The sequence below is a fragment of the Lissotriton vulgaris genome, chromosome 10, assembly GCF_964263255.1.
Source record: "Lissotriton vulgaris chromosome 10, aLisVul1.2, whole genome shotgun sequence".
Taxonomy (NCBI): domain Eukaryota; kingdom Metazoa; phylum Chordata; class Amphibia; order Caudata; family Salamandridae; genus Lissotriton; species Lissotriton vulgaris.
The window spans coordinates 942,688,661-942,713,582 of NC_141698.1; the positions used below are offsets into that span (position 1 = coordinate 942,688,661).

The 24,922-nt window shown below is 45.9% G+C and overlaps 1 protein-coding gene across 1 annotated transcript in view; it reads right to left on the reverse strand.

Moving 5' to 3' along the window:
- Nucleotides 1-590: 590 nt before the first annotated feature.
- The window catches only part of ASB4 (ankyrin repeat and SOCS box containing 4), a 318,258-nt gene continuing 293,926 nt past the window's right edge, over nt 591-24,922 (reverse strand). The window contains exon 5 of the mRNA XM_086940001.1: nt 591-2,589. Coding sequence (XP_086796127.1) covers nt 2,401-2,589 — 189 coding nt within the window. The 3' untranslated portion in view covers nt 591-2,400. The remainder of the gene's footprint in view (nt 2,590-24,922) is intronic.

Below are 24,922 nucleotides of genomic sequence, written 5' to 3' on the forward strand. Positions count from 1 at the left end.
GAGACTTCACTATTCACTTGTGGAATCTTAAGGTTCTAAACATGGCTTTTCTCACCTTGCTTTATTGTTTCAATTGTGTGTTTGTCTTATATATTCTTCAATAAAAAGATATTTAAACAAATCATGATTGAAGGACATTGACAAATCAGCCCTTAAGCCACTTTGCAGCATCGCCAGCCCCTCCCACACCATTCCACCCTGAATAACTCCCTCAAAACTGTACAAACTCTACCACTGCTCAAAAAGCCTAAACTGAGACATGACGATGTGGTAAATTACTATCCAATTATGCAGCAGCCATTTCTTAGAAAGATCAACAGTAAGGATATAGCAAGTCAGCACAGAAAATAAAGAGCAACTGCCTCCTACAAGCCAGTATCGAGGACAGAGATGTCACCCCCTGAAGTCGCTAATGATTGACATAGAATCACCATTAACAGCAACCTGTGTCCTTGTCCGGCTTGTTGTCTCTGTGGCCTTTAACATTATTAACCACTAACCCATGCTCAACCCTATTAGCTCCAGAAAGCTTCAATACTAACCAAAGACTAAAGCTCATTTTATCCAGATTATATCTTCCAGATATGAACTAATCTAACCCTACCATGTCATTCAGTTGTGGCCCATTCTCTGTCAGTGATATTCCACCTGTGTATCGGTCCCTTAGCGTTCACCTGGCTAAAGAGGATATAAGAATCCATTAGTGTGCAGATGACACCCAACTCTGCCTGAAAGTCTTTGTTGGGACTGACAGTCAAGGAGTGTTATGCAACAATTTAAGCTTGGAAGTCAACTACCTACCTCAAACTCAACCCAATAAAAACAGAACTTTGGCTTATCGCCAATTACACCAATCAAGAAGTGTATGTTTGATTCTCAACAGTGAATCATCTAGCTCTGACCCATATATCACTGACAAAGCCAAACCTCTGACTTTTTCCATATAAACCAAGCCCAGCTTCTGGTCTCAAATCTCATATGTATTAAAAACTATCTACTGCTAGCACATGAAGGCCTTCTATTGGGACTTCACTTCAGAGCTGCTGTCCAAGAATTTACCTGGTCCCATCTCAATGGTGATAACAACCTATTAACCAGTGACTTTGACACACACATCCGCCTCACCAGCCATAAGAGGGTTGTCCATGCTGATGTCCACCTTATACAAAGTATTCAGAAGTACAACCAAGTCACATCAATCCTGAGAGAACATTTGTCCACCACATCATATCAAAGACCTACTGCATCACCTACAAGTCAGTCATCTCAAGCTAAACACCAGAACCAAGAATCAGATATCTGGCAGATCATGGAACACCTACAGTAGCAAAATTGTGAGATTTTAGATCAGAAATTGGAGGGACAAGAAGTCAAGATGTCAGGTTTTCTGATATGAAACGAAAACCTGGAACTTCATCCCAGTCCAGATCTGGAAGGTTCCATCTCTTTGCCACGTCCAAAAGGAACTGTAGACCCATTCTTCAAGCAGTGCATCACTGCATTGTAACCACTAGTTTACTGGGCTTCTCAAAGAAAATACTACCTTACCCCAATGAACTGCAACTGTCTTCCTGTGCTGCTTAATTGATTCATGTGAATATGACTTGCACCAGCCATGCCTTGTTCACAACCATTTCTGTACCTTCCCTTGCTCTACCCCAAAACGTTCTTGGAAAACTTTTCTCTTGCACAATAAGTATACCACTTTAAACACAGAGAGTTCTCATTTACACCATCATGTATTTTCCATACAATACTTTCCGTGAAAAAAACCTGGTGGTCAGCATGTATCACCATTGTTGCAGCATGGTCGTTTATGCAGTTTTTAGTTCAGCCGGCACATACATCGTCCTGATATTTTTTATATACATTGCCCTCCTCGAGCCAACCTAATAGACTGTGTACCTGCTTGTCTTTAGATAACTGTTGATGTTTCACTTTGAGAACTGAAACAGCGAAACTCTTTGTATTCTTTACTGTTACAGAGACATATCTCACACCTTTTACTATTGGTTTGAAAATTGCATTTGAAGGCTTTTGTGTTAGTTATGCAATGAGGCCCACATATAGACACTTATATTAGAGCTATAACTGGAAATGAACATTCATGAATGACATTGGTACTTTGCACCATGCAAATGATCTGCTTGAGTTCCTAAAATAAGTCATGTGGCAGAGGAACATTGCTAAGCAAATACAAACTGTGTTGTCCTCGAACACCAAATGAGCATTGGCGGAGGTCTGTCCCAACTGGGGCACTCGATGAATGGTTCACATGGAATCAATGTGCATCTCAAAGATGCGGGTTTTTGTAAAATCTTCCCATTCTTATTTTCAAGATTGTGTGCAAAATTGTGATCTGTTATGTTCACCCACCAGGGCCAAAGGCAAGTGATGAGTTTAGTAGATGACTCCCTCAGGTTCCAAAAGTAGGTATCTTTTAATAGCAGGTGGTAAACAAAGTTGAGGAATTACTGGGTGGCATCTGTTCCACAAAGATGATCGAACCGCACATCTGGCCAAGTGCATGAGTGTCCTGGGAGAGGTACTGCATGCAGCGAATAACGACTCATAGAAATCCCGGTGTGCCTGCAAAATAAAGAAATATCTGTAAATTCAGACTGGTCGCCTGCTGATCCACATATGTATTCAGTTACAGAACAAAGGATGACCTAATTCGTGATTTACTTTAAGGGTGTAAATAGCTTTCAATGTGTTGGAGGGAAGAGGGCTTTATAATGGAACGAAGAGAACATTTTGCGAATGGTGTCCGTGTGCCCCCATGATTCGCCAATAGCGCCAACCACAAGAAGAGAACAGGATCTCTCGCTCTCTTACCGCACTTAAAGAACAACACTGCAGAACAATCACCTTGAAGAAAACTCAAGCACGCGAAAAACATCGAGCACTATATTTTACTCACCTCAAAACAATAAAAAGCAATCACTTAACCTCTAAATTGACCAAATCAAATAACTACGGACGGTTTTTCTTATGATAAGCCCCACCTTGCTGGAGGGATAACTCAGTCAGATGATTGGTCACCTATGTCAGAGAGTGGTCACTGGTAGGTCACACGTTTGAATATTAGTATGCCCGAGTCTGGAGGTTGGCAAACTGAGAACCATGAATTAAGTAATAGTAGCTAGCGTCTGTTCTTTACAGCACTATAAAGCCGCACTAATCTAGTGTGTAGCATCATAGATAAAAACACGTTTTTTAATTTTCTTTTTTTTTTAAGTTCATAAAGAAGTTCATTGATCAAGAAAAAGGTGTCAACATAATAAATAACAGCAATATAAAATAAAAAAAATGATGGTCAAATAAGCATTGCAACTATAAGAATCTGCAGAGTAGACTGTAGAGAGACAAAAGAGGCTAACAATAGGAAGAAAATAAAATGAGTAATAAGAAAACATGATAAAAAAAGTGGAATACAGAGGAGCATCAAGGCCAATTCAAGGGGGTTTGGAGACTTCTTGCTGAGAGGGACATAAATGAAATGAACGCATAGCAGATGCATCAAGGTACAACGTTATAGGAAGCCACAAATTACTCCGTTTCATTGACATGTGAAGAGGAAAAACAAAAGCAGTATCCGTTCTATGATTATGACAGACATTATACCACCATGCTCTAAAAGAGATATTTGTAAAAAATTTCCAGTTAGCAGCAATCTGTTGAAAAGCAACAGCTATCAGTTACTCGATAATTTGAAAATTTGGTGTATTATGTTCCCAACAAGGAGATAAACTCCCTAAAAAATATGAGTGAAAGAGAAAGGAAATTGAGTGTGGAAAATGGCATTAATTTGGGCCCAGATTTGCTTCCAAAACACAGGAATGATGTTGCAAGAAAATAACATATGAAATAAAGTTGCGTGTGGCGAAGAGCAAGACAAACAAAGGTCCGGGACTATGGAAAACGTCTTACTCAAAGTGTAAGGTAATTACGGGCGAAAGAAGCTGGAAGATTAAAAGATTGACTAAGTGTTGAAATAGGTAGGAAGGTAGAATTAGAGATAAATTGAGAGACCAAGATTAGTCCTTTCTGCCTCCAAGATTTCCAATTGAAGGGTTTATTATTTACAAGGAGACTCCTATTATGCCAGATGGTTGTGTTTAGAAAATCAGCAACCGTGGTGGGAAGGGTGGGGGTAGAAGACAAGAGTAATTTGGTAGAAAATCTATGTATAGGAGTGGAAAGGAACTGTGGATTACAAGAGAAAGAAAGATACTCAGTAAAGGTAAAAGGGGAAAGTGAGAGGCGTTCTATCGTTACCAATAGGGGACAAGCATCATCAGGGTCTCGCAACCAAAAAGAAGCCTGCCGTAGAAGGAAAGCCTTGTGGTTTGCTGGAAAGTCCGTAAAATTGACACCACCTTCTGACTTGGGAAGGGTTAATCTGAAAAGAGACATACGAGATTTTTTACCCAGCCAAAGAAAGGAAGAGAGAATAGGGTTAACGTTCCTAAAGAACTTTGTGGGAATAGGGACTGGTATGTTGGAGATCGTATAAAGAACAATGGGGGATAGCACCATCTTAATAGTATCGAGGTGTCCCGACCATGAAAGATAGAGAGGATGCCATCTAGTTGTGAGATCTGAAAGTTTCTGCGTACATTTGTTAAGACAGAGTGAGACTGTATCTAAAATTGAGGGTGTAACATGTAATCCTAGGTATTTGATATGAGAAGGATTCCAAGTAAAATTGGAAGCACTAAAGTCAGGTTTAAATGTAAATTTTGTTAAGGGTAAAATTTCGCATTTGTCATTATTGAGTTTATAGCCAGAAATCAATGAATATTCACGCACTTCTTCAAGGAAAGCAGGGATAGAGATAGTAGGGTTGGACATAAAAAGCAAAATGTCATCTGCATAAGCAGCAAGTTTAATGTGGGACTGCGGTGTCTGAAATCCATGGATGTTAGGATTTTGACGAAGCTTGGCTAAAAAGGGATCTAGAGCTAAATTAAACAGAAATGGGGAGAGAGGGCATCCCTGTCGAACTCCTCTACCTAAATTGAAAAAAGAAGAAACTAAACCATTAGCACAAACTGCTGCTCTTGGGTTAGAATAAAGAAAGGAAATTAAAGAAATAAATTTAGCACCAAAACCAAACCATTTTAGGACAGAGAAAAGATAGGTCCATGTTGAAAACGTGGAGATTTAGATAAAACATTAAACAAAAGTCTAGTATTATCAGGGATAAAACGCCCTTTAACAAATCCAGATTGTTCTGGTCCTAATAAGTCAGTTAAGAATGGGTCTAGCCTTGCAGCAAATAATTTAGCATATAAGCATATATCTTATTGTCAATGTTGACTAAAGAGATGGGCCTATAATTTTTGCAATATCGGACATCGTTCCCTTCTTTAGGTATTATACAAATATGAGCATCGGAAAAGGTACCTGAAGAACTGCCAAGGGTAATGAATGAGTCTATGAGAGAATGTAGTTTAGGCAATAGTAATTTAGAAAATTGAAGGCAAAATTCAACTGTAAACCCATCCGGACCAGGGGCTTTATCTTTCTTAAGGTGATTAAATGCAGTTATAATAATTCTTGTTGAGATATGTCTGATTCTAAGGAAGCTAAATCAATAGGAAAGTGGTGAGGTTGTTGTATATCAGAGAAAAAATTAGATAAAGAATGAGCAGAAGGTTGAGTTGCAGAAGAGTAAATGGTAGTGTAAAAATGGGACAATTCTTCTAAAATATCAACATTGTTATGTTTAAGAACAGAGTTATCATCAAAAACAGATTCAATATTCAACTTATTATGTTTAACTTTCAAACAGTTGGCTAAAATTGTTCCCGCTTTGTTCTTTCCAACATAAAATTTTGAACTAGATTTCAACAAATATAAAGATGCATCTTCTGTGGATTTTTGTTAAATTCCATATTGGCGTCGATAAGAGCCGACAAACTATCCTGTGAGTGAGATGTATAATAGGAGTGTTCCAGTCTATTGATTGTTTGTAGAAGATCACTGCTGGACTTACGAGCAATCTTCCATTTCTTGGCCACTTAACCAATTATGAAGTCCCTAGCTGCAACCTTAAGTGCATCCCAAATAGTATGTTTGGGAATAGAGGGCGTGTCATTAAACTCAAAATATTTGTTGAAAAAATCAATAAAGGAGACGTTAAGTTTGGATCTAAAAGTGAAGTATTATTGAAGCGCCATCACTTCAGTCCAGTAAGTTTGGGCAGAAAATCAATGTTAATGGGAGCGTGATCAGATAATAAAATGGGACCAATTTCTGCGTGGGTGAGAGTCTGGGAAATGTGATGAGATGCAAAAATATAATCAATACGTGATTGAGAGTGGTGAGAGAGTGGTGAGAAGTGGAATAAAAAGTAAACTCTTTAGTTGTCGGATTACACAAACGCCAAGCATTAATAAGACCGGGCTCACTCTGCTGATTTAAGTGAAGAATTCGCCTCTACAGGCGTCGAAAAAGGCCTCAGGACATTCCCTCCTCCTTCCGACAGTGCTTTTAGTTGCCCATGGAAGAAAGCGGCATCTCAGTTTGCGGGTCCCGCTTTCGTCGTTCGAGCGCTCACCCAAGAGACGCCATGCTCGCTCGGCGCCAAGCCACACCCCCCTCCCCGTTCTTTATTTTCTGATATTCCAGCACTACATCTTCAAAATCACAACACTCAACTAAATACACCACCAGGACCACTCCAGGCAACTGCAACCTGTCTGGACCATAACCGATTCCTTCATTATAACTGTTATTCACCCCAAACTGTCTCACTCAGGTTGTGTAATATTTCTCCTGGCTGGTTGTTAAGCCAGCCAGCCCTTGAAAGTGCAGTGATGTCAATGAGCACTTCTAAACATTCTCCTGTACTCCTAATATCATGTCATACAGCTCGTATTGCTAGAATCAGGTAGTTTTGCAATGTAAAATACTGTAATGCATAACATAGCAATCAGACACTCTGCAATGAAAAGAATGCAATGCGTAATGCATCAATCAGGCACTTTGCAAGATAAAATAATGCAATGCGTAATCCAACCACCAGATATGTTGTTATGCAAAAATAAGGCAATGCATATACACTGATCAGGAAATTCTTTATGCAGGAATAATGCAATGAGTAGTACTCAAATCAGGTACTCCATTATGCAGAAATGATACAATGTGTAATACGCCAGTCAGGTACTCCGTTCTGCAGAAATGGAATAATGCGTAATACACTCAGCCCCCAATCACTGGTCCTTGGGCCATCTTACCGCCTCTCCGTCCGACCTGCGGTCAGCCTCTCACAGTTGCCCCCAACACAGTACGATGTAATCCCAAAGTGCAGCTTTGCTCTCTGGTCCCTGTACCGCCACTCCCTTCGCAATACGGGCCGCGATACGAGCCGAAGCAGAGGCTCGCGCTGCCAACACGAGAGAGAGGCCGAGAGCTTCTCCTTCTGACCCCGCGCACCTCCCTAGGAGTCGAAACAAGTTACCTGGGGGGGGGGGCGCTAACGCATTCTCCTCTCTCCATCCAGTGGCTGGGCCTCCAATGCAGCTTTGTGCAATGGCAACGGCGGCTCGGGCTGGCAACTCAGCTTCTCCGGGACTGCCGGTCCAGGCCAATTCAATTACAAAGATCTCAGGCTGCAACAAAGCACTCGCACACAGCCTCGCTGCGTCTTCCTTCACTCTGGGTGCACGATTAGTGGGCACTCCACACACAAGTCTCAGGCTGCATGAAGATCACGGGTGAAGCGTAACTGAGCTCACTTTACTTCGGTGCACACAATCAATGGGCAATCCTCACAGAGGGGTTCAGGCTGCACAAAGCACGCGCTCACACCGTGCCGCTGGGACTCACTTTGACGCCAGGCGCCTACGATCACAGGGCAGTTCTTACGAGGGTCTCAGGCTGCCACACACGGTGCCGCTGAGACTCTCCTGGAAACATTTATGTTCCGGTGTTTCAGAACAGGGAGACAGCTCACCTCAGGTCATTGGGGATAAGTTCCTTCAGGACACAGCACACAGCGAAGTCCTTCAAGCAGGGGGATGGAGCACACAACAAAGACCCTTTAGCCTTTCCTTTGTTGGAACACCAAACTGCAGGCCAGCCACAGATCACACTGCAAGGGTCAGTCCTATCCTACAGTCTCTTCAGTTGTTTCTTCCTTGGCAAAGGTCCTCTTGACCACGAAGTAGCTCTAGTCTTGTTCACACTTGATCAAGACGTTCTCCAAAGTTCAGGGGCTACAGCTCTCATAGTTATACTCCTCAATGGCTTTGAAGTCTTCGTGCTTTAGGGGGCACTGACCCCTGTTCAAACCAGTTCTGGCTGCCTCCCTGCCAGTGACACCTTTCTTCCTTTGATTAGTGGGGTCTGGATTCTCAATCACTCAGCAGGAGATGAGCCAATTGTTTTAAAGCAGCAACCAAGCCCTCTTCACCTCTACGGGCTTCGCCTCCCCCTACACTCCAGCTGCAGATCAGCCTGTTGCTGTCTCCCCTCCTTCCCTGGGTCAAGACATTCCCCAGATTCTATCGCTTTCAAATCCAGACAGTCAATCCACAGCCAGGAAGAAAAACACACAAAAAAAATAGACACACAGAAATGATAGAGCAGAAAAACTCAGCCACTTCTAAAAAAGTGGCTTCTGAACACACAATGCAAAAACCACCTACATAAAAAGATGTATTATTACATTGTGAGTTCAGGCATACTGAACTTCACCTTTCCATCTTAAGGTTTTAGGAAGATAGGCTGGAAAACATATTACACAACCTTCACATTCTGTCCTATGGGCAAGGCAAGATGGCCTTTCAACAGTGAAAAACGAAATGGGGATTATTTCACTGTCATGACATGACACACACCTTGGTACATGTCCTACCTTTCACATGCACTGTACCCTGTCCAAGGGGTACCCTAGACCTACCATAGGGGGTGTCTGATGTGCCTAGAAATGGAAGGGTAAGGTCTGGCAAGTGAATGCACTTGACAGAACAACATGACAGTTTAATAAACTGCGCACAGGCCCTGCAATTGGAGACCTGAGTTCTGTTTTTAAGGCTACTTGTGTGGGTGGCACAAATAGTGCTTCAGCCCCACTAGTAGCATTTGCATTACCAGCCCTGGCGCACATAGTGCACTGTACTCGGGACTTTACTAGTAAGGCAAACATACCAATAATGGACAACCAATTACCATTACTTTATACAGGGAACACTTACACTTTGACACTTTTTAGCAGTAACAAAGTATCCAAAGTTTCTAAGTTGGCAACACCATGTCAGAAAAAAGGTCCAGGGGGAAAGCAAAAATTTTAGGGCCTTTAGCCAAAAAGGGCTAAGACCTACACATTCGGGTTAGTTTTTTCTCAAAAGGAACTAGATTGCTAAACTCCAACCGTCCCTAGCTCGGATTCTTCCTCAATAGTGTGTCAGTTATTACTCAGTAACAATGTTCTTGCAAATGAAGCACAATTTTTATTGTCATTGAGACTCCATTAGGGTGTATTTAATTCTGTAATGTGACAGGTGAGCAAAAATGATAGAATGGAATGCTACTTGGATGCTTCTTAGTAAGAAATGTCAGAATCTTGTACCATCTCTGTATTTCTCAGTTTATGCCCGTCAGGAGGGAAGCAAGTAAAGACAAGACACCAAGGCTTCTGAGCTTTTGGAACTGAAGCTGCATCTCACAGGTGAACCCCAAGTGCATCTGGGGTTTCTTATCTTCATGTGTGGAGGGGGGCATGTTTAATATATAAGGCTGGGTTGCCGCATTGGATGAAAGTGAAGACTGATCCCCATATTATTTGCTATCTCTAAAAGTGCATGCAAGTTAAAAAAACAGTAACATTAAATTATACTCCGAAAAAATAGTTGAGAATTGTCTACCCATTTCCACACATGAATTGTCTCAATCAGTTTCCCATACGTGGACGGGATGTATAGCTGCAGTGGTAATCCTGTAGGGGTTTGAGTTAGTGTAAGCTATAGGTAGACAGTAATTTCCATTTTTGGTATGCTTGAATGAGTGCTTGTGAGAGAGTGTGATGTAGTGGGTCGATCATGTAATGTAGCCATGCAGGCAATGGTGTTAGCAACATCACAGCAGAATGTTCAGGCTAGTTATGGGAGTTCAAAATTGGAACTGGAGGATGGAAGGTCACAGGATTGCCTGTCCGGTCAAAAGCCCTGTACAGGGTGTCGGGTTCCCCTAATAATGGCCTTCTGGAGGACCAAGGAGGGTTAACACCAGTGGCGGCTGGTGACATTTGAAAATGGTGAGGGCGTAACATTTGTGTGGGAGTGCACCGTGGTGAGCGAGCATAGGGGGCGAGCCTGAAAATCCTAGGGGGGTTCCAGGGGGTTCTCCCCGTGAGAATTTTTTTCAAAAAGAGTGGGCAAACTGGGACATCTTAAGGGTTTTGGGGGCCCTGGGCGAAATATATTTAAGGGGCTCCGGGCCCCCTGTTAGGAACAGCTTTGAATATACAATCCAGTTCCAGCTGTTTCATGCCCTCTTTGACCAGGTCACTGACAGTGCACAGCCATTCCTCCAAAATTCTAAATGTGTTTAAATCTATAATATTCATGGATAATGATGACATGTGCTTTCAATATTGCAACACAACAGCAGCTCACTAATATTAATGCAAATAATCTCTGTGACGTCCTCCCATTTCTCATATGTGTGTGATGTACTGTTTTGATCCATGCATTTCTGCACTAAGTGATTAGCTTCTCTTTAACGTTTGATTTCAACATTCACATGGGTTTTGAAGCAGTGCTGCCTTCAGGAAAACTTTTTTCATCCCTTTCACAGGCTGCATTAAGTAGTAGTGCTCCATCGTGCTCCTATGAAAAAGCCTTTCTTTTAGCGATGTTTAGCTTCGCAGTACAAAATGTCAAGCCTTCAACATACGGGTCTCACTACTTTTATCTAAGGTGTTTTTTCCCTTTGTATTTTCGTCCTTAAGGTAGACTGCAAAGCATGTTATGCAAGCAGTGTGGTCTTACTAGTACAAACGAAGCAAACAGGAACTCAGTCTATCCGCATTGGGTCGAATCTTGATGCAATCTATGTCAGACCTTAAGTTTCATATATAAACAAAAGGATTCTATCAATGTGTGAAGATGACTAATATTTATTTTTGGGTGAATATCTAATATATAAGATATATGACAAGGCGAGGGCACTATTGGCCCGATGTAGGTAAAAGGGATTTTCCGATTTCAAAATACCGAGGCGGACCGAATCGGTATTCTGAAATCGGAAAACGAGATGTAGCAAAAAATAGGCGAATTAATACCGATTCGGTCGGCATCGGTAATGTGAATCGGTACGTTCCGATTCGGCACGGACCGAATCGGAAAGTACCGAATCGGCTAACACCAAATCGGAAAGTATCGAATCGGCCAACACCGAATCGGAAAGTACCGAATCGGCTAACACCGATTCGGAAATGGCCGATTTGGTAAAATCCGATTCGGCAATTATAGAATCGTAGCTATGAAAACACACCCATGGCCAAAAAGCCCATAGGAATGCATTGAAGAAACCGATTCGGTAAAATCCAAATCGGATAATACCGAATCGGATTTTACCGAATCGGTAATATCCGAATCGGTAAAAGCTGATTCGGCAAAAGCCGATTCAGCCAATGAGGTGGCTCCCCCTCCCCCACCCAAACAGGGAGTGGCAACCCTGGCAGGTGCAGCTAATTAAGAAGTTTCTGGAGAGCCAGCCTGAGCTGAACACTCACAGTTAGCAGCAGTGGGAGTAGGAGGTTGTGAACTGTAGTGAAGAACATGGCAAACCAGAGCGAGAGCCAGAAGTCCTCCCAGAAGAGGAAGCCTAGATTCAGCACCACCGAGCTGCAGGTGTTGGTCGAGGAGGTGGTGAGGGTGCACCGCCAGCTATTTGGAAAGCTGTCCCTCAATGTGCCAGACAGCACCAAGAGGAGGATCTGGAGCGAAATCGCCCAAAAGGTGAATGCTGTGGGTGTCACCCCCAGGTCCCTGGATGAGCTCAAGAAGCGATTCTACGACATCCGCAGCCTCACAAAAAGGAAGATGGCAGAGATCCAGAGGCAGGCTGGAGTCACAGGTGGAGGCAGGAACCCGGCGCCACCCCTCACAGACCTCGAGGAAATGGTGTCCACCACCATTGAGAGGGAGAGTGTTACTGGAATTGAGACCCTGGACAGCTCAGCCAGAGCTACAGCTACAGGTAAGAAGCATGCGCATCATGACACACCCTACCAGACACCTCCCCATTAGACACAATGCATAGGCAAACCCCAGCACAGTACTGTAACCAACATACAAGAGACAAGCATCATGGTACATGTAGTCAGCAGAAGTTAGCAAACTATGGCAGTGCAGAATCACAAGACAGGAAACAGTGGAACACAGTCTAAGGAGATGCAAGGACATGTGGAATGCTTTAATTGTACTGACTGTAATACATCGGCTTCTTTGTACCTAGGGGCACCATCAGGCGGACAAACTACGTCAACAGAGGCAGCAACACCATCTGACACTGCACTCGCAGGGCCGAGCACCAGCCAGGCTGCCGAGGAGGAGGAGGACGTAAACACCCTAGGGCTTGGTATGGAGGGAGACCTGGTGATAGACTTTGAAGCACTGCACTCCCCACAAATGCCCAGCACACCCCCCTTGCAGTTCTCCCCAGAGAACTCCCCGACAAGGGACCCCCTTCCACCTACACCAGCTCCTGCCACAACCATGGCTTTGGTACCAGTACAACCTGTCCTGGGAGCAGGGGCTCAGGGCCCGGCCAGCACCCCACCCCCACCAGTGGCACCCCAGCCCACTCAGCAGGCCGGCAGCAGCAGTACCCGGCGCCGTGCCATCACCACCACTGCTGCACCAGCATGGGAGGGCAGTGTCTTCCTGGGCCTCGAGGGAAAGATGGTCAAGATACAAAGGCAGCAGGCAAAATCCATGATGGCCTGCCAACGCCAGCTCCTGCAGCACAACCTGCAGATGGGAGAAATGGTAAAGGGATTTCAGGCCTTCGTGGAATCAAACAAGGAGGTGGCAGCAGGTTTAGGCAGACTAACCACTGCCATAACCCAGTTGTGTGGCAGAATGGAGGAGCAGGAGCTGGTGCGCAGGCGGGATGCCCGGGTGCAGAACCGCTGCATGAGCCGCCTTGCTGCGGCAACGGCACAACTCTGCCAGCGCAGCGCAAACATGGAGTCCAGCCTCAGTCAAAATACGGCAGAGCTCACAAGGGGAATGGCCCGCATCACGACTGCAATGGAGCCCATGATCATCTCGAACACTGCCACAAATCCTGCACTGGACCTGGGGGATGCTGGGGACAGCAGCAGCCGCAGCAGCCCGGCCAGCGCTGCGTCTGAGCCACGCAGGAGCACCAGGCGCTCCGCAGATGCCGCTGGTCATTCAGAGGGGGCTGAGGGACACCCCAGTGGGGCTGCCAAGCGGTCTAAGAAATATCCTTGCAAGGGCGGGTGAGGCAACCTGGACCTCGGACTTTTGTTTTCTTTTCCATTACACCATTTTTTTGTTGCACATCAGTGCAGTAACTGTGTTGCAACAGTATTAAAAATTGTTTTGTCACAACAACCATTTAGCTGTCTTTGCATCTGTACTCACTCAGAAATAGTTTTCAGTAATCTCCTCACGTCTGTATCTGCCATCACTTGGCGTACACACCCCAGCTGGCTGTGTCAGTGGCACAGCTTCGTCGTCGTCATGGTCCTCGTAGTCAGACAACTCCACCTCAGTGCCCTTCTTCACCGCAAGGTTGTGTAACATTGCACATACAGCTATGATCTTGCAGCAGGTGATGGGGGTATACTGCCTTGCACCTCCACTCTTGTGCAGGCATCTGAATCTACTTTTCCAGATGCCAAAGGTCCGTTCAACAACATTCCTTGTGCGTATGTGGGCCCGGTTATACCTCCTTTGGCTGGGTGTGGAGGGGTTGAGGTAGGGGGTGAGTATGAATGAGCGGAGGGCATATGCACTGTCGCCTGGAAGAGAAAGGGGTAACATTACACACATGCATACATGTATTCCACCTAGCTACTATGTGTTATGGGGGTCTGATGATGTGTCTCACCTAGGAGGTATCCTTCACCAAATTCGCCAGCCATCAGCCGTGCATAGATGCTGCTCTGTTGGAAAATATAGGAGTCATGGGTACTCCCTGGAAATTTTGCTACCAGGTCTGTGATGGTGCACTTTGCATTGCAGATCACCTGCACGTTGATGGTGTGTGTAGACTTCCGATTGCGGTATATGTATTCTGTGTCCGCTGGTGGGCAAATCGGAATGTGCGTGCCATCTATGCAACCAATGATTTGGGGAAATTGTGCCATCTGGTAGAAGTCAGCTTTAGTTTGTAGCAGTTCTGCGTGGGTTGCAGGGAAAGAGATGTATTGGTCCATCCTGTGTATCATGGCGTCAAGGAATGTGTGGAAGAACCTTGACAGGCTGCTCTGGCTCACCCCTCCTGCCGCTGCAACTCCACTTTGATAGCTGCCAGACGCTAGCAGGTGTAGGCTGCATAGCACCTGGATGTGCGCAGGGATGGCGTGTGCCCTTGGGGTGTGGTGGTCCAAGAATGGTTTGAGATCCCTGATGAGCTCAAGTATGGTGTCAGAGTCCAGCCTGTATCTCTGAAGGATCTCTGCCTCTGTGAGCATGAACAGGGTTATCCTCTGTCTGTAGACCTGTTCATTTCTTAGCCATTCCCTCTGTCCTTCCTGCTGTAGCCGTAGCCGCCTCGCAATGACATAAAAAGCTGCCATCCTGCAAGTTGCAATGCATTTTGGGGCTGTTTATATGGGTTGGAGTTGGTTACCACCTGATTGTGATCCATGGTAAATACCGAGTGAATTCTACCGATTCTGAGCCGATTTCGGTGTTTCTGTGCCTCCCTACATCTCCCCATCTGTCGGAATCAGTGAATTTCCCGATCGGTGATTCATACGAATCGGTATGTTTTCCGATTCGGCTCATGTCCGATTCGGTCTATCTACCGATTCGGTACATGGACCGAATCGGTTATTTTCCGAATCGGTGTCACTACCGATTCGGTACATGGACCGAATCGGTTATTTTCCGATTCGGTGTCACTACCGATTCGGTACATGGACCGAATCGGTTATTTTCCGATTCGGTGTCACTACCGATTCGGTACATTGACCGAATCGGTGTTTGCATCCGATTCGGTGTGTTACCGATTCGTTACATATCCGATTTTTGGTATGTACGTATCGGATTCTTTCCCATTCGGTACTCATTCCGAATCGGTTTTCACTCCGATTATTAATTTTTTTGGTTCCCTACATCTCGATGGCTGTTTACCGATCGGTAAGGGCCAAAAATCGGTATTTTCGGCCGTTACCGATCGGTAAAGGCCTACCTACATCGGGCCCTATGTGCTTTTAAAATACCCCTCACACATTTTAAAAGCACATAGTGCCATTGTCTTGTCATTCTAAGAGAGAGCCTAGTTCCACACTTATATATTAGATATTCACCAAAAAATAAATATTACCGGTAGTCACCTTCACACATTGATAGAATCCTTTTGTTTATATAGATCAGTTAGGAGGGTGATTCTATCATTACCTCTACACTTCCTCTATCGTTGTTCTGTCCTTAAGTTTCACCTTGTGTTTATGTTGTCCATCTTCCTGTGTGGATTTGTGGACAGGTGCATTTGCTCTGGTGAGATATACATCATTTATCTTTCTGCCAATATGTTGTTAGCATGGGTTATCAAACTGCTCTCTGTTCTTCAAATGCAGGCCAGCAGCACTCATAGTAAACTGTTTTTCCAACATGTCGTGTGCATGGTGGCAAAGTAAGTGCACCTACCTGTCTTAATTATCTTTAAAAGGTTTCCTACTTGAAAGCACTTGTACCCACAGTGGGCATTCATTACCTGCAATGTGGGGAGTGCACTCAATGTGACACTCTGGAACAGAAGCAAAGGAAAGAGGATGTCTGCCCCTCTACAAGCAAAATTGATCAGTGCAACAGTAAGTGAAACTACTTTTAAACAAAATGAGTGCACAGAAAGCCCCTAACTAGGCCATCCGGATGCTCGGAGCCTTGTCCACATCATTTGTCATCGAAAAGAAACAAGGCGGGCTACCACGCTCAGTAGCAGAGGAAAACTGCTTCTTTTTAACAATGTGCCAACTGTAATTATTCGCCTGTTTAATCCCTTTGGGGCTGGCATTTTGCTGGCCACAACCAAACAAAGGTATAAAAAAACGGAGCTATAGTGATATTTCTTTTCGGCTGCATTAAAAATGTCATAGCCTGCTTCCATTGCCCATGTTTTCTAATCAACAGGTCACTCTGCTGCTGTTAAAGTGCACTTAATGTTTTCTTTAAAACTCAGTGAAACCAGAGTGTGTTGTGTGGACTGTGTGTTGTGTGACGGTGTGCGCATTAACACTTGCTTATACAGACACTTGCGACCGGTTGGGTTCAATTAACTCTACCACTGTTGAGAAACAGTACCTCTGATATGCTGTTAGTTGACACAAAAGCTGCAATGATAATATTGCTCACTGTGGACATCTCTGCCGAACCAGGGATTCATTCTAAGCAGGGGAGATTCAGGCTTTCATGATTTTGGAGTTAGTAAAATGTGCATGACTCTGCTCAGTTATAGGCACGTATTTTCTCACATTTCTTGAATACTCCAGTGGTATTTTAGGCCCGTGTATGACTAATGCAGATTTATGTATGAAGATTCATTGTGGCTGGAATTTACACTTCTGGTTGATGACCCAGTACATAAATCCGGCTAATACAAGACAATCACCACAGAATGGGGAATAAGTTTGAAGACCAAGCTTTTCCTGGTCAAATTACAGAAGAAATTGCCAATTCTGTGTGGACTACCAGTTCCGTTCATCACCTGCTCTAAGCAGTTGGTAAATCGACGCAGGGTAGAAGGGGGCAGGTGTGTTGTGGAGTGGGGAGGGTGGCAGTTGGCAGAGGCGGATGCCGTGCAGAGGGAGTGGGAGTATTACATGCTCCTCCGTAACCATAGGGGGATGTCTTGAAATCCAGGTGCGACATCCACATGTGAGTTATCATTGAAAGACTGGCAGCCGCTCGGCAGTATCTGTCTCCTTAACATGTAACCTGTCCTAAACCGCACGTCAATAGAAAGGTGCTTGTCTCCTCAGGGCGCACACATGCTGCAGCAGTGACCAGAAGAGTGGACCTTACAGTACTTCTTCAGATTGAACTGGGTTGAAGAGTTGGTCTCGGGGGAGGAGGACTGGAAAATACACTTTTCAATATTCCTGATGTTGCTTTCCCTGAGCCAGAAGCTTCAGCTCCGAATGCACTTCACAGATAAAAGCTCTACCCCGGTAAAACCTTCCAGAGGCAGACTCGGCGAGTGCCTTGAGCCAGAGATGAAGCGCTGAGCTCCTGCCTCCTGACTGAGAGCACACTGCGGCAGTCTCTGCCTTGGATTCCTGTCTCAAACTCTCTCATCTGTCTGCCTACCACTGTCTCTTTATTACCTTTAACAAGTACGGCTATGTATTTCCAATCGCGGTTCGGGCTCGCAATACGCGCGGGGTGGGTTCCATGGGAGAATAAGACCGGGTCTGCCTCTGACTGATCATGGGCCTGGGTCCCGCGTTGGCGCCTTCAACGTTACCTCTTCTTCTACATGAACAGCTGCGTCACTGGAGCGGCAAACCCTCTCAGCCAATACTGCCGCTGCTCCAGCAGTGCCAGGATTGGCTTAGCAGGGATACTTGCTGCCCTCCTGCTCATTAGGAGACCAAGGGTTGCGGCGTTGATCAACCTTCGCTCTCCTAATGGGCAGCCGCCAGCCAGACTCAAAACTAGTGCGCATAACTGGGCTGGGCTGGTCGGAAAAATTATCTGACCTAAACCCAGCATGCACACTTGTCTGCTACCTGCTGCCTGCTCCTGGCCACCCCCTGGCCTTACAATGCATGTCAGTCAGGTGAGTCAGCATGATGCCGGACCGCCCACCCCCTTCAGACTCTGAAGGGGGTGGGCGGTCCGGCGTCAAGCTGACTGACATGCATTGTCAGTTTACTTCAGTCAGAGCTGCCGAGGGAGCTGCAGGCCTGGGTGGCTTGTGGATCAACGCCCCAGCACCCTAATGGACGCACCGCCACTTTAACACCCTTCAAAATTATGCACTTCAATGGAAGATTGTGGACCAAAGGGGGAGTACTGCTCGCTAAGCCTACTAAAAAGGGGTCCACTCTCCATTCATTAAGAAGCCTGGGTGTCACTGGAGGATTAGAGGGGGATGTAAAAACGTTAGCTGGTGCCCCTCCCAATGACTACTAATCAATCTGGTGATGTGAAGAAGGAGACCATCATCCACAGGGCCTGCAGATCAGGGTGCAAAGTCAGAATCACTGGGATACAGTGGAACATACTTTGATAAATATCTAATATCTAAGTAAAGATACTCCCATTGGTTGTTCATAACTGCAGCCTAGCTGAGACTGACCCAAAGAAAGGGGTAATTTCTGAATGTGGTTAAATAAAGGTACTAAGAAACTGAGCATAAGAAAGCACTGTAGCCACCAGAATTATTCAAAGTCACAGGCAAAAGCACACAGGGTCAAACGCCTAAAAGATGACATGAGGAATTATTGAAACTTGTCTGACCACTGGCAATTGCTCAGGGTAGCATTCTAACCTATCATTCTTTTGATTACCATCCCACCTAGGAATAGACCAAGCCATATGCAACTCAACATTGGTCCTGCTCCAAAAGGAACAGTCCAGCCCGAACTGTCAAGCCAGGTACCCTCTGAACAAGAAAACAAGCAACCCAATTCTTCCACAACTTGGGATTCATTATTATCACTACTCAGTGAGATATGCTGCAGGTGCAGGTACCCTGAATCTATGAATTGGATGCAGAATGATAGGGGGGGGCACATAGCCTACCCAGCACCATGAACAGACACATAGGGCTCGATGTAGAGTTGTTGGACCGTTGTAGAGGCAGAGCACTGTATTCCCATCATGGAGATTGTAGGTTGCCTGCGACATTTAGAGAAGCCCATCAACCCAGCAGACATCTCTAGCATTTACAGAAAACGCCATCATGGCAGTGCAAGTAAATGCACGGAAAGAGTGCCGTAAAGCTCTGTTGACAAAACAGCGTTGCACTGCACACTTTCATTTCCGTTTTCTATTTTATAAAAGAAAACCCCTCTTTTAGTAGAGTCCTGCCAAAACAGGAACCATTACAGAGGTCCCTGTTAATGCACTGAAAGTGTGCTGTGCTGCTCCGCCAACATGATGGTGCCTCACTGCACACTTTCATTTTTTTTTTCTTTTCAAACCAAAATCCCAAAGTGGGATTTTGTTTTTGAAAATAAATAGAGCAATGACCTCCTTCACCATGGAAGTATCCTTCCATGTTATGGGGGTCATTGAAAATTTTTACGTTTACTTTTGCTTACTGTCACATTTTGGGTGGCGGTTTGAACATTTTAAACTGGCCATGTTTCCGCCCACTCTAAATTGGGCAGGCAGCACATGGCCAACCTCTGACAGCCCTTACTCTATAGCTCAAGTTCAAGTTTGGAATTTATATAGCGCACTACACACCCATAGGGTCTCAAGGCGCTTGAGGGAGGTGGGGAGTTACTTATCAAATAGCCAGGTTTTGAGTTGTTTTCTGAAGGAGAGGTGCTTTTGAGTAAGTCGGAGGTGGGTGGGGAGGGAGTTCCAGGTTTTGGCAGCAAGATAGAAGAAGGATCTTCTTCCCCATGGAGGATCTGTGGATGCGTGGTATTGCGGCGAGGGCTTGGTTGGACAAGCGGAGATTGCAGGTGGGGGTGTAGAAGGAGAGGCGTGTGTTGAGGCATTCGGGTCCTAGATCGTATAGTGCTTTGTGTGGGTGGGTGAGGAGACGGAACGTTATTCTTTTGCTGACGGGGAGCAAGTGGAGGTCTTTTAGATGATTGGAGATGTGAGCTCTGCGGGGGACGTCTAGAATGAATCTGGCTGATGCATTTTGGATACGTTGGAGCTTTTTCTGTAGCTTGGTGGTGGTTCTGGCATAAAGGGTACTTCCGTAATCTAGTCTGCTAGTGACCAGTGTGTGAGTGACTGTTTTTCTTGTTTCGGTGGGGATCCATCGGAAGATCTTTCAGAGCATACATAGGATGTTGAAGCATGAGGAGGAGACTGCGTTGACTTGTCTGGTCATCGATAGGTAGGAGTCTAGGATGAAACCCAGATTATGTGAGTGGTCCGTAGGTTTGGGGGCGTTTCCCAGAGCCGGTGGCCACCATGAGTCATCCCAAGCGGAGGGGGATGATCCTAATAGGAGGACTTCCGTTTTGTCCGAGTTCAGTTTAAGGCAACTGTTCCTCATCCATTCGGCCACTTCTTTCATTCCTTCTTGTAGATTGGTTTTGGCGGTGTTTGAGTCTTTGGTGAGGGAGAGGATCAGCTGGGTGTCATCTGGGTAGGAGATGATGTTGAGGTTGTGTTTGCGAACGATGGATGCGAGGGGGCTCATGTATACGTTGAAGAGTGTGGGACTGAGTGAAGATCCTTGTGGTACGCCGGTGGCCTTTGATCTAAAAGGGGGGAGGCGGACTCTCTGGGTTCTTCCGGCGAGGAATGAGATGATCCAGTCCGGTGCTTTTCCTTGAATTCCGATGTTTCTGAGGCGGTGTATAAGGGTGCTATGACGGACTGTGTCGAAAGCTGCGGAGAGGTCAAGTAGGATGAGGGCGACTGTTTCTCCATTGTCTAATAGTTTGCGGATGTCGTCTGTAGCTGCGATGAGGGCGGTCTCGGTGCTGTGTTTGGCACGGAATCCGGAATGCGATATGTCGAGGGATTTGTTGGATTCGAGGAAGGCGGCGAGTTGACTGTTGACAGCTTTCTCGATGACTGTGGCAGGGAATGGGAGGAGCGAGATAGGTTGGTAGTTTTTAAGTTCAGTGGGGTCTGCTGTGGGTTTCTTCAAGAGGGCGCTGAGTTTGGCGTGTTTCCAGCTTTCCGGGAAGGTAGCAGAGTTGAAGGAACTATTGATGATGTCGCGAAGGTGGGGAGCGATGATGGAGTCTGCTTTGTTGAAGATGTGGTGGGGACATGGGTCGGTTGGCGATCCTGAGTGGATGGAGTTCATCAGGCGGATGGTGTCTTCAGTGGTGACTGGTTTCCAGGTACAAAGGTTGTTAGGAGGGGGATTAGGTTCTGAGGTGGGTGGGGTGGACTTGTCACCCGGCTGTATTGTGAAGCTGTTGTGTATGTCGGCGATTTTCTTGTGGAAGAATGAAGCTAGGGAGTTGCAGAGGTACTGGGAGGGAGTGATGTCATTGGTGCCGGCTGAAGGGTTGGTGAATTCTTTTACTATGTTGAACAGTTCCTTACTGCTGTGGGCGTTTTTGTCGAGTCGATCTTTGAATGCTGTTTTCTTAGTGGAGCGTATTAGTTGATGGTGTTTACGGGTGGCGTTTTTGAAAGTGGCTAGGTTTTCGGTGGATGGGTTTCTTTTCCAGGTTTTCTCGAGGGTGCGGCATGTCTTCTTGGATTTTTTTAGTTCATCGTTAAACCAGGGGGCTTTCTTGATGTTTAATTTGGTAGGGTTGCTTTTCAGTGGTGCTAATTTGTCAGTGCTGCGGGTGATCCATTGTGCAAGGTTGGTAGCTGCTTGGTTTGGGTCTGAAGAGTAGGTAGGAGGGTATTGGTGGAGCGATGTGAAAAGCTGGTTAGTGGTGATTTTGTTCCAGTTTCTGCGGGGGATTTGTTGAGGGTAGTTGTGGGACATAGTCTTTTTGTAGTTGAAGTACACGCATCTGTGGTCTGTCCAATGGAGAGCTGTGGCGTGGTTGAGGGAGATGTATTTGCTGGATGTAAAGATTGGGTCAAGCGTGTGTCCTGCACAGTGGGTGGGGGTGTTGACAAGTTGTTTGAGTCCAAGATTTGCGAGGTTGTCCAATAGGGTGGTACTGTTGTTGTTGTTGTTCTTTTCCAGGTGGAAGTTGAGGTCGCCAAGTAGAATGTAGTCTTCGGAGGGGAGGGCGTGTGGGCTGATGAAGTCTGTGATGTCTTCACTGAATTGTGTGCGGGGACCTGGTGGTCTGTAGATGAGGGTTCCTCTGAGTGTGGTCTTGGGGTCGATGTGGATCTGGAAGTGGAGGTGTTCGGCGGATGCGAGGTTGACGTCGGACCTGGTCGATATGCGAATGGTGTTCTTATGAACAATGGCAATGCCTCCTCCTATTTGGTTGGTGCGGTCCTTACGAATAATCTTGTAGCCGTCGGGGATGGCTATGGCGATGTCGGGTGTTGAAGAGGCGTTCATCCAGGTTTCTGTGAGGAAGGCGACGTCCGGTGAAGTAGTGTCGAGTAAATCCCAAAGTTGAGTGGCGTGACTGTGGACTGAGCGGGTGTTGAGAAGGATACATTTCAGTTGGTTGGTGTCAGGAGTCTGTTTGATGTTGGTGGGTTTGGTGAGGGTCCTAATGCAGGCAAACTTGCAGGAATTGCAGGAGAAGGTTCCATGGGCGAGGCCAGGTGTGGCTTGGTAGCAGGTTGGTCGTCGACCGGGGTTCAGGGCTGTGTGGGTAGAGGCGTCGTAAGAGATGCGGGAGGATTGGGTTTTGCGGGGGCCAGGGGGTCTGGCGCTGGGCGCGGTCCAGGCGCGGATGGGTGTAGACGGGCTTACCTTTGGCGCACATTCGGCGCGACCGCTGCGCGTGGACGCTGCGCGTAGGTCCATCTGTCCTAAATGTAGAGTGAAGGGGGCGGAGCGTGGGCGGGTCAGCTGGGAGGCGGGATCGGGGAGGAGACAGGGGCCACGAGACAACAAACAACCAAATGGCAGGAAGCAAAACTGGGGCACAAAGACAAAAATGCTTTTCAAATCGATGAAATTACACAGCAGTGCAGCGCAATTAATTTAAATACTAATACAGGCAACTTGGCTAAAATGCGAAGGCAGATTACGATACCAGGCGCTATGTCCGCGTTGCAGCGCTTTGAGATTGCAGGCGATGTCGCCGAGGCAGGCAATCCAATTTAGCTGGAGGAGGGGTGCAGGCAGAGAAGGGGCTGAGGAAGGGAGCGTGTGGGAGCGACCGCAACGGAGCAAGTCCAGCAGGTCACTCTATTGGTCACTCTATCTGTCCATCAGGAGGATATGTCCGTGATGGAAACAGAGTAGTCGCTATAATCTAAATTCTCAACTCTCGTCCATTTGTAAATCAGGTGGGCAGACCTGCAGTTTGGTGGAGAAGGTACTCTGTTGCCTTTGCCACCCTCTCCACCAAACTCTGAACCAGCCTCTTTGCTTTCTCACAGGCCTGCTCTAGCTATAACATTCAGATCACATATATTCTATGTAGTTGCCAGCTCCAACCCGTCCTACCTGCACAGAGTCATGGCAAGATGACATTTCCTGGAGATTGTGGTAAGCAGCCCCATATAAGCACATCTATAAGAGACCCCCCTTCCACCCACACCCTTCAGAAACTTGTTTTGCCCACAAAACTAGAACAAGAGCAGTGACACTCTGTGAGTGAAACATTCACAGTTGTTAACTATATACCTTCCAAACTATGTTCTGTACAGCCACGATGGTAAAGCTGTTTTTATGCCAGATCTTTAATAGAACGGAGCCAATCTATTATTAGAATCCCTCCCTGAGCTTCCCAGGGCGCCCGTTAATCTTTAGGCATACCTAAGTCAGTCTGGGGCAGCAATGTATCCTAGAAGATTTGATGGCAAAGAGCAAGCAATCTTGTTTCTAAGTCTTTTTGTGGAATTTTTATTAAGTTTATTATTTGCACGCCCACAGGGCCCTACGTGATCAAGGATCAGCATACGTCAACAAGCACCTGACTTTCTTCCAACCCTCCAGACACCTGCGCTCCCCCTCCCTTGCCCTTGCTTGCACTCCCCGCATCCCCAAAGCAACAGTGGAGGTGCTCATACTCCCACTTCGCAGCCAAGTCCTGGAACAACCTCCCCCTGCACGCTCCAAATAGCATCCTCTCTCTCTCAATTCAGAAAAGGACTCAAGACCTGGCTCCTTGACTCATCCTAGCAAGAACCCAGTGCCTGGATAACCTGGTGGGTGATTAGTCAAGCTTTACAAACCTGAGTTGAAAAACCACGTGTCAACAATCTGAGGCAAAAGCTTTGCCTTGTTAAAGATGTTAAATGAGTTTTCCCATGGATCCCCACTGAATGTAGAAAGATTCTAGTCCAATCACTGCTGATAAGCAGGCTGGACTATGGGAATTCCCTATTTGTAGGCATGGCAGACTACCTATTTACAAAACTGCAACTAGTTCAGAATGCTGCAGCAAAAGCAATCTGCAACAGGAAAAAATATGACCCAGCCAAGAGCTGTCTGAGAGACCTACATTGGCTTCCAAATCTTTCAAAATGTTATGCATATCACATAGGGCACTACATAACACCGGCCCCAACATCCTAAAAAACAGGATCAAGTTCTATGCACCCAACCGGAATCTTTGCTCTCAATTCACAACAAGAGCGGCCACCACTCGAGTAAAGAGAGCCAGGATGGGAGGGCGGGCTTTCTCCCATCTGGCCGCAAACAGCTGGAACGATCTGCCCACTGATCTTAGACTCACGGATTGCCACTTCACTTTCAGAAAAAAACTGAAAACCATACTTTTTCCAAAACCCGATTAATTCCTTTTGACTCATGTACTAGCCCACTGTCTACTCTAGCAATCCCAGTGCCGTGATATCCTATCTAGGATGAATGTTGCGCTTTAGAAGTATTTTAACATTAACATTAACATTAGGTGACCTGGTGTAGCTCCACTGCAGCTGTTTGTGAGGCGGGTTTGGCCTGGGGATCGAGTAGGTCATCTCTGAATGCACTCAAAAGAAAAGCATCT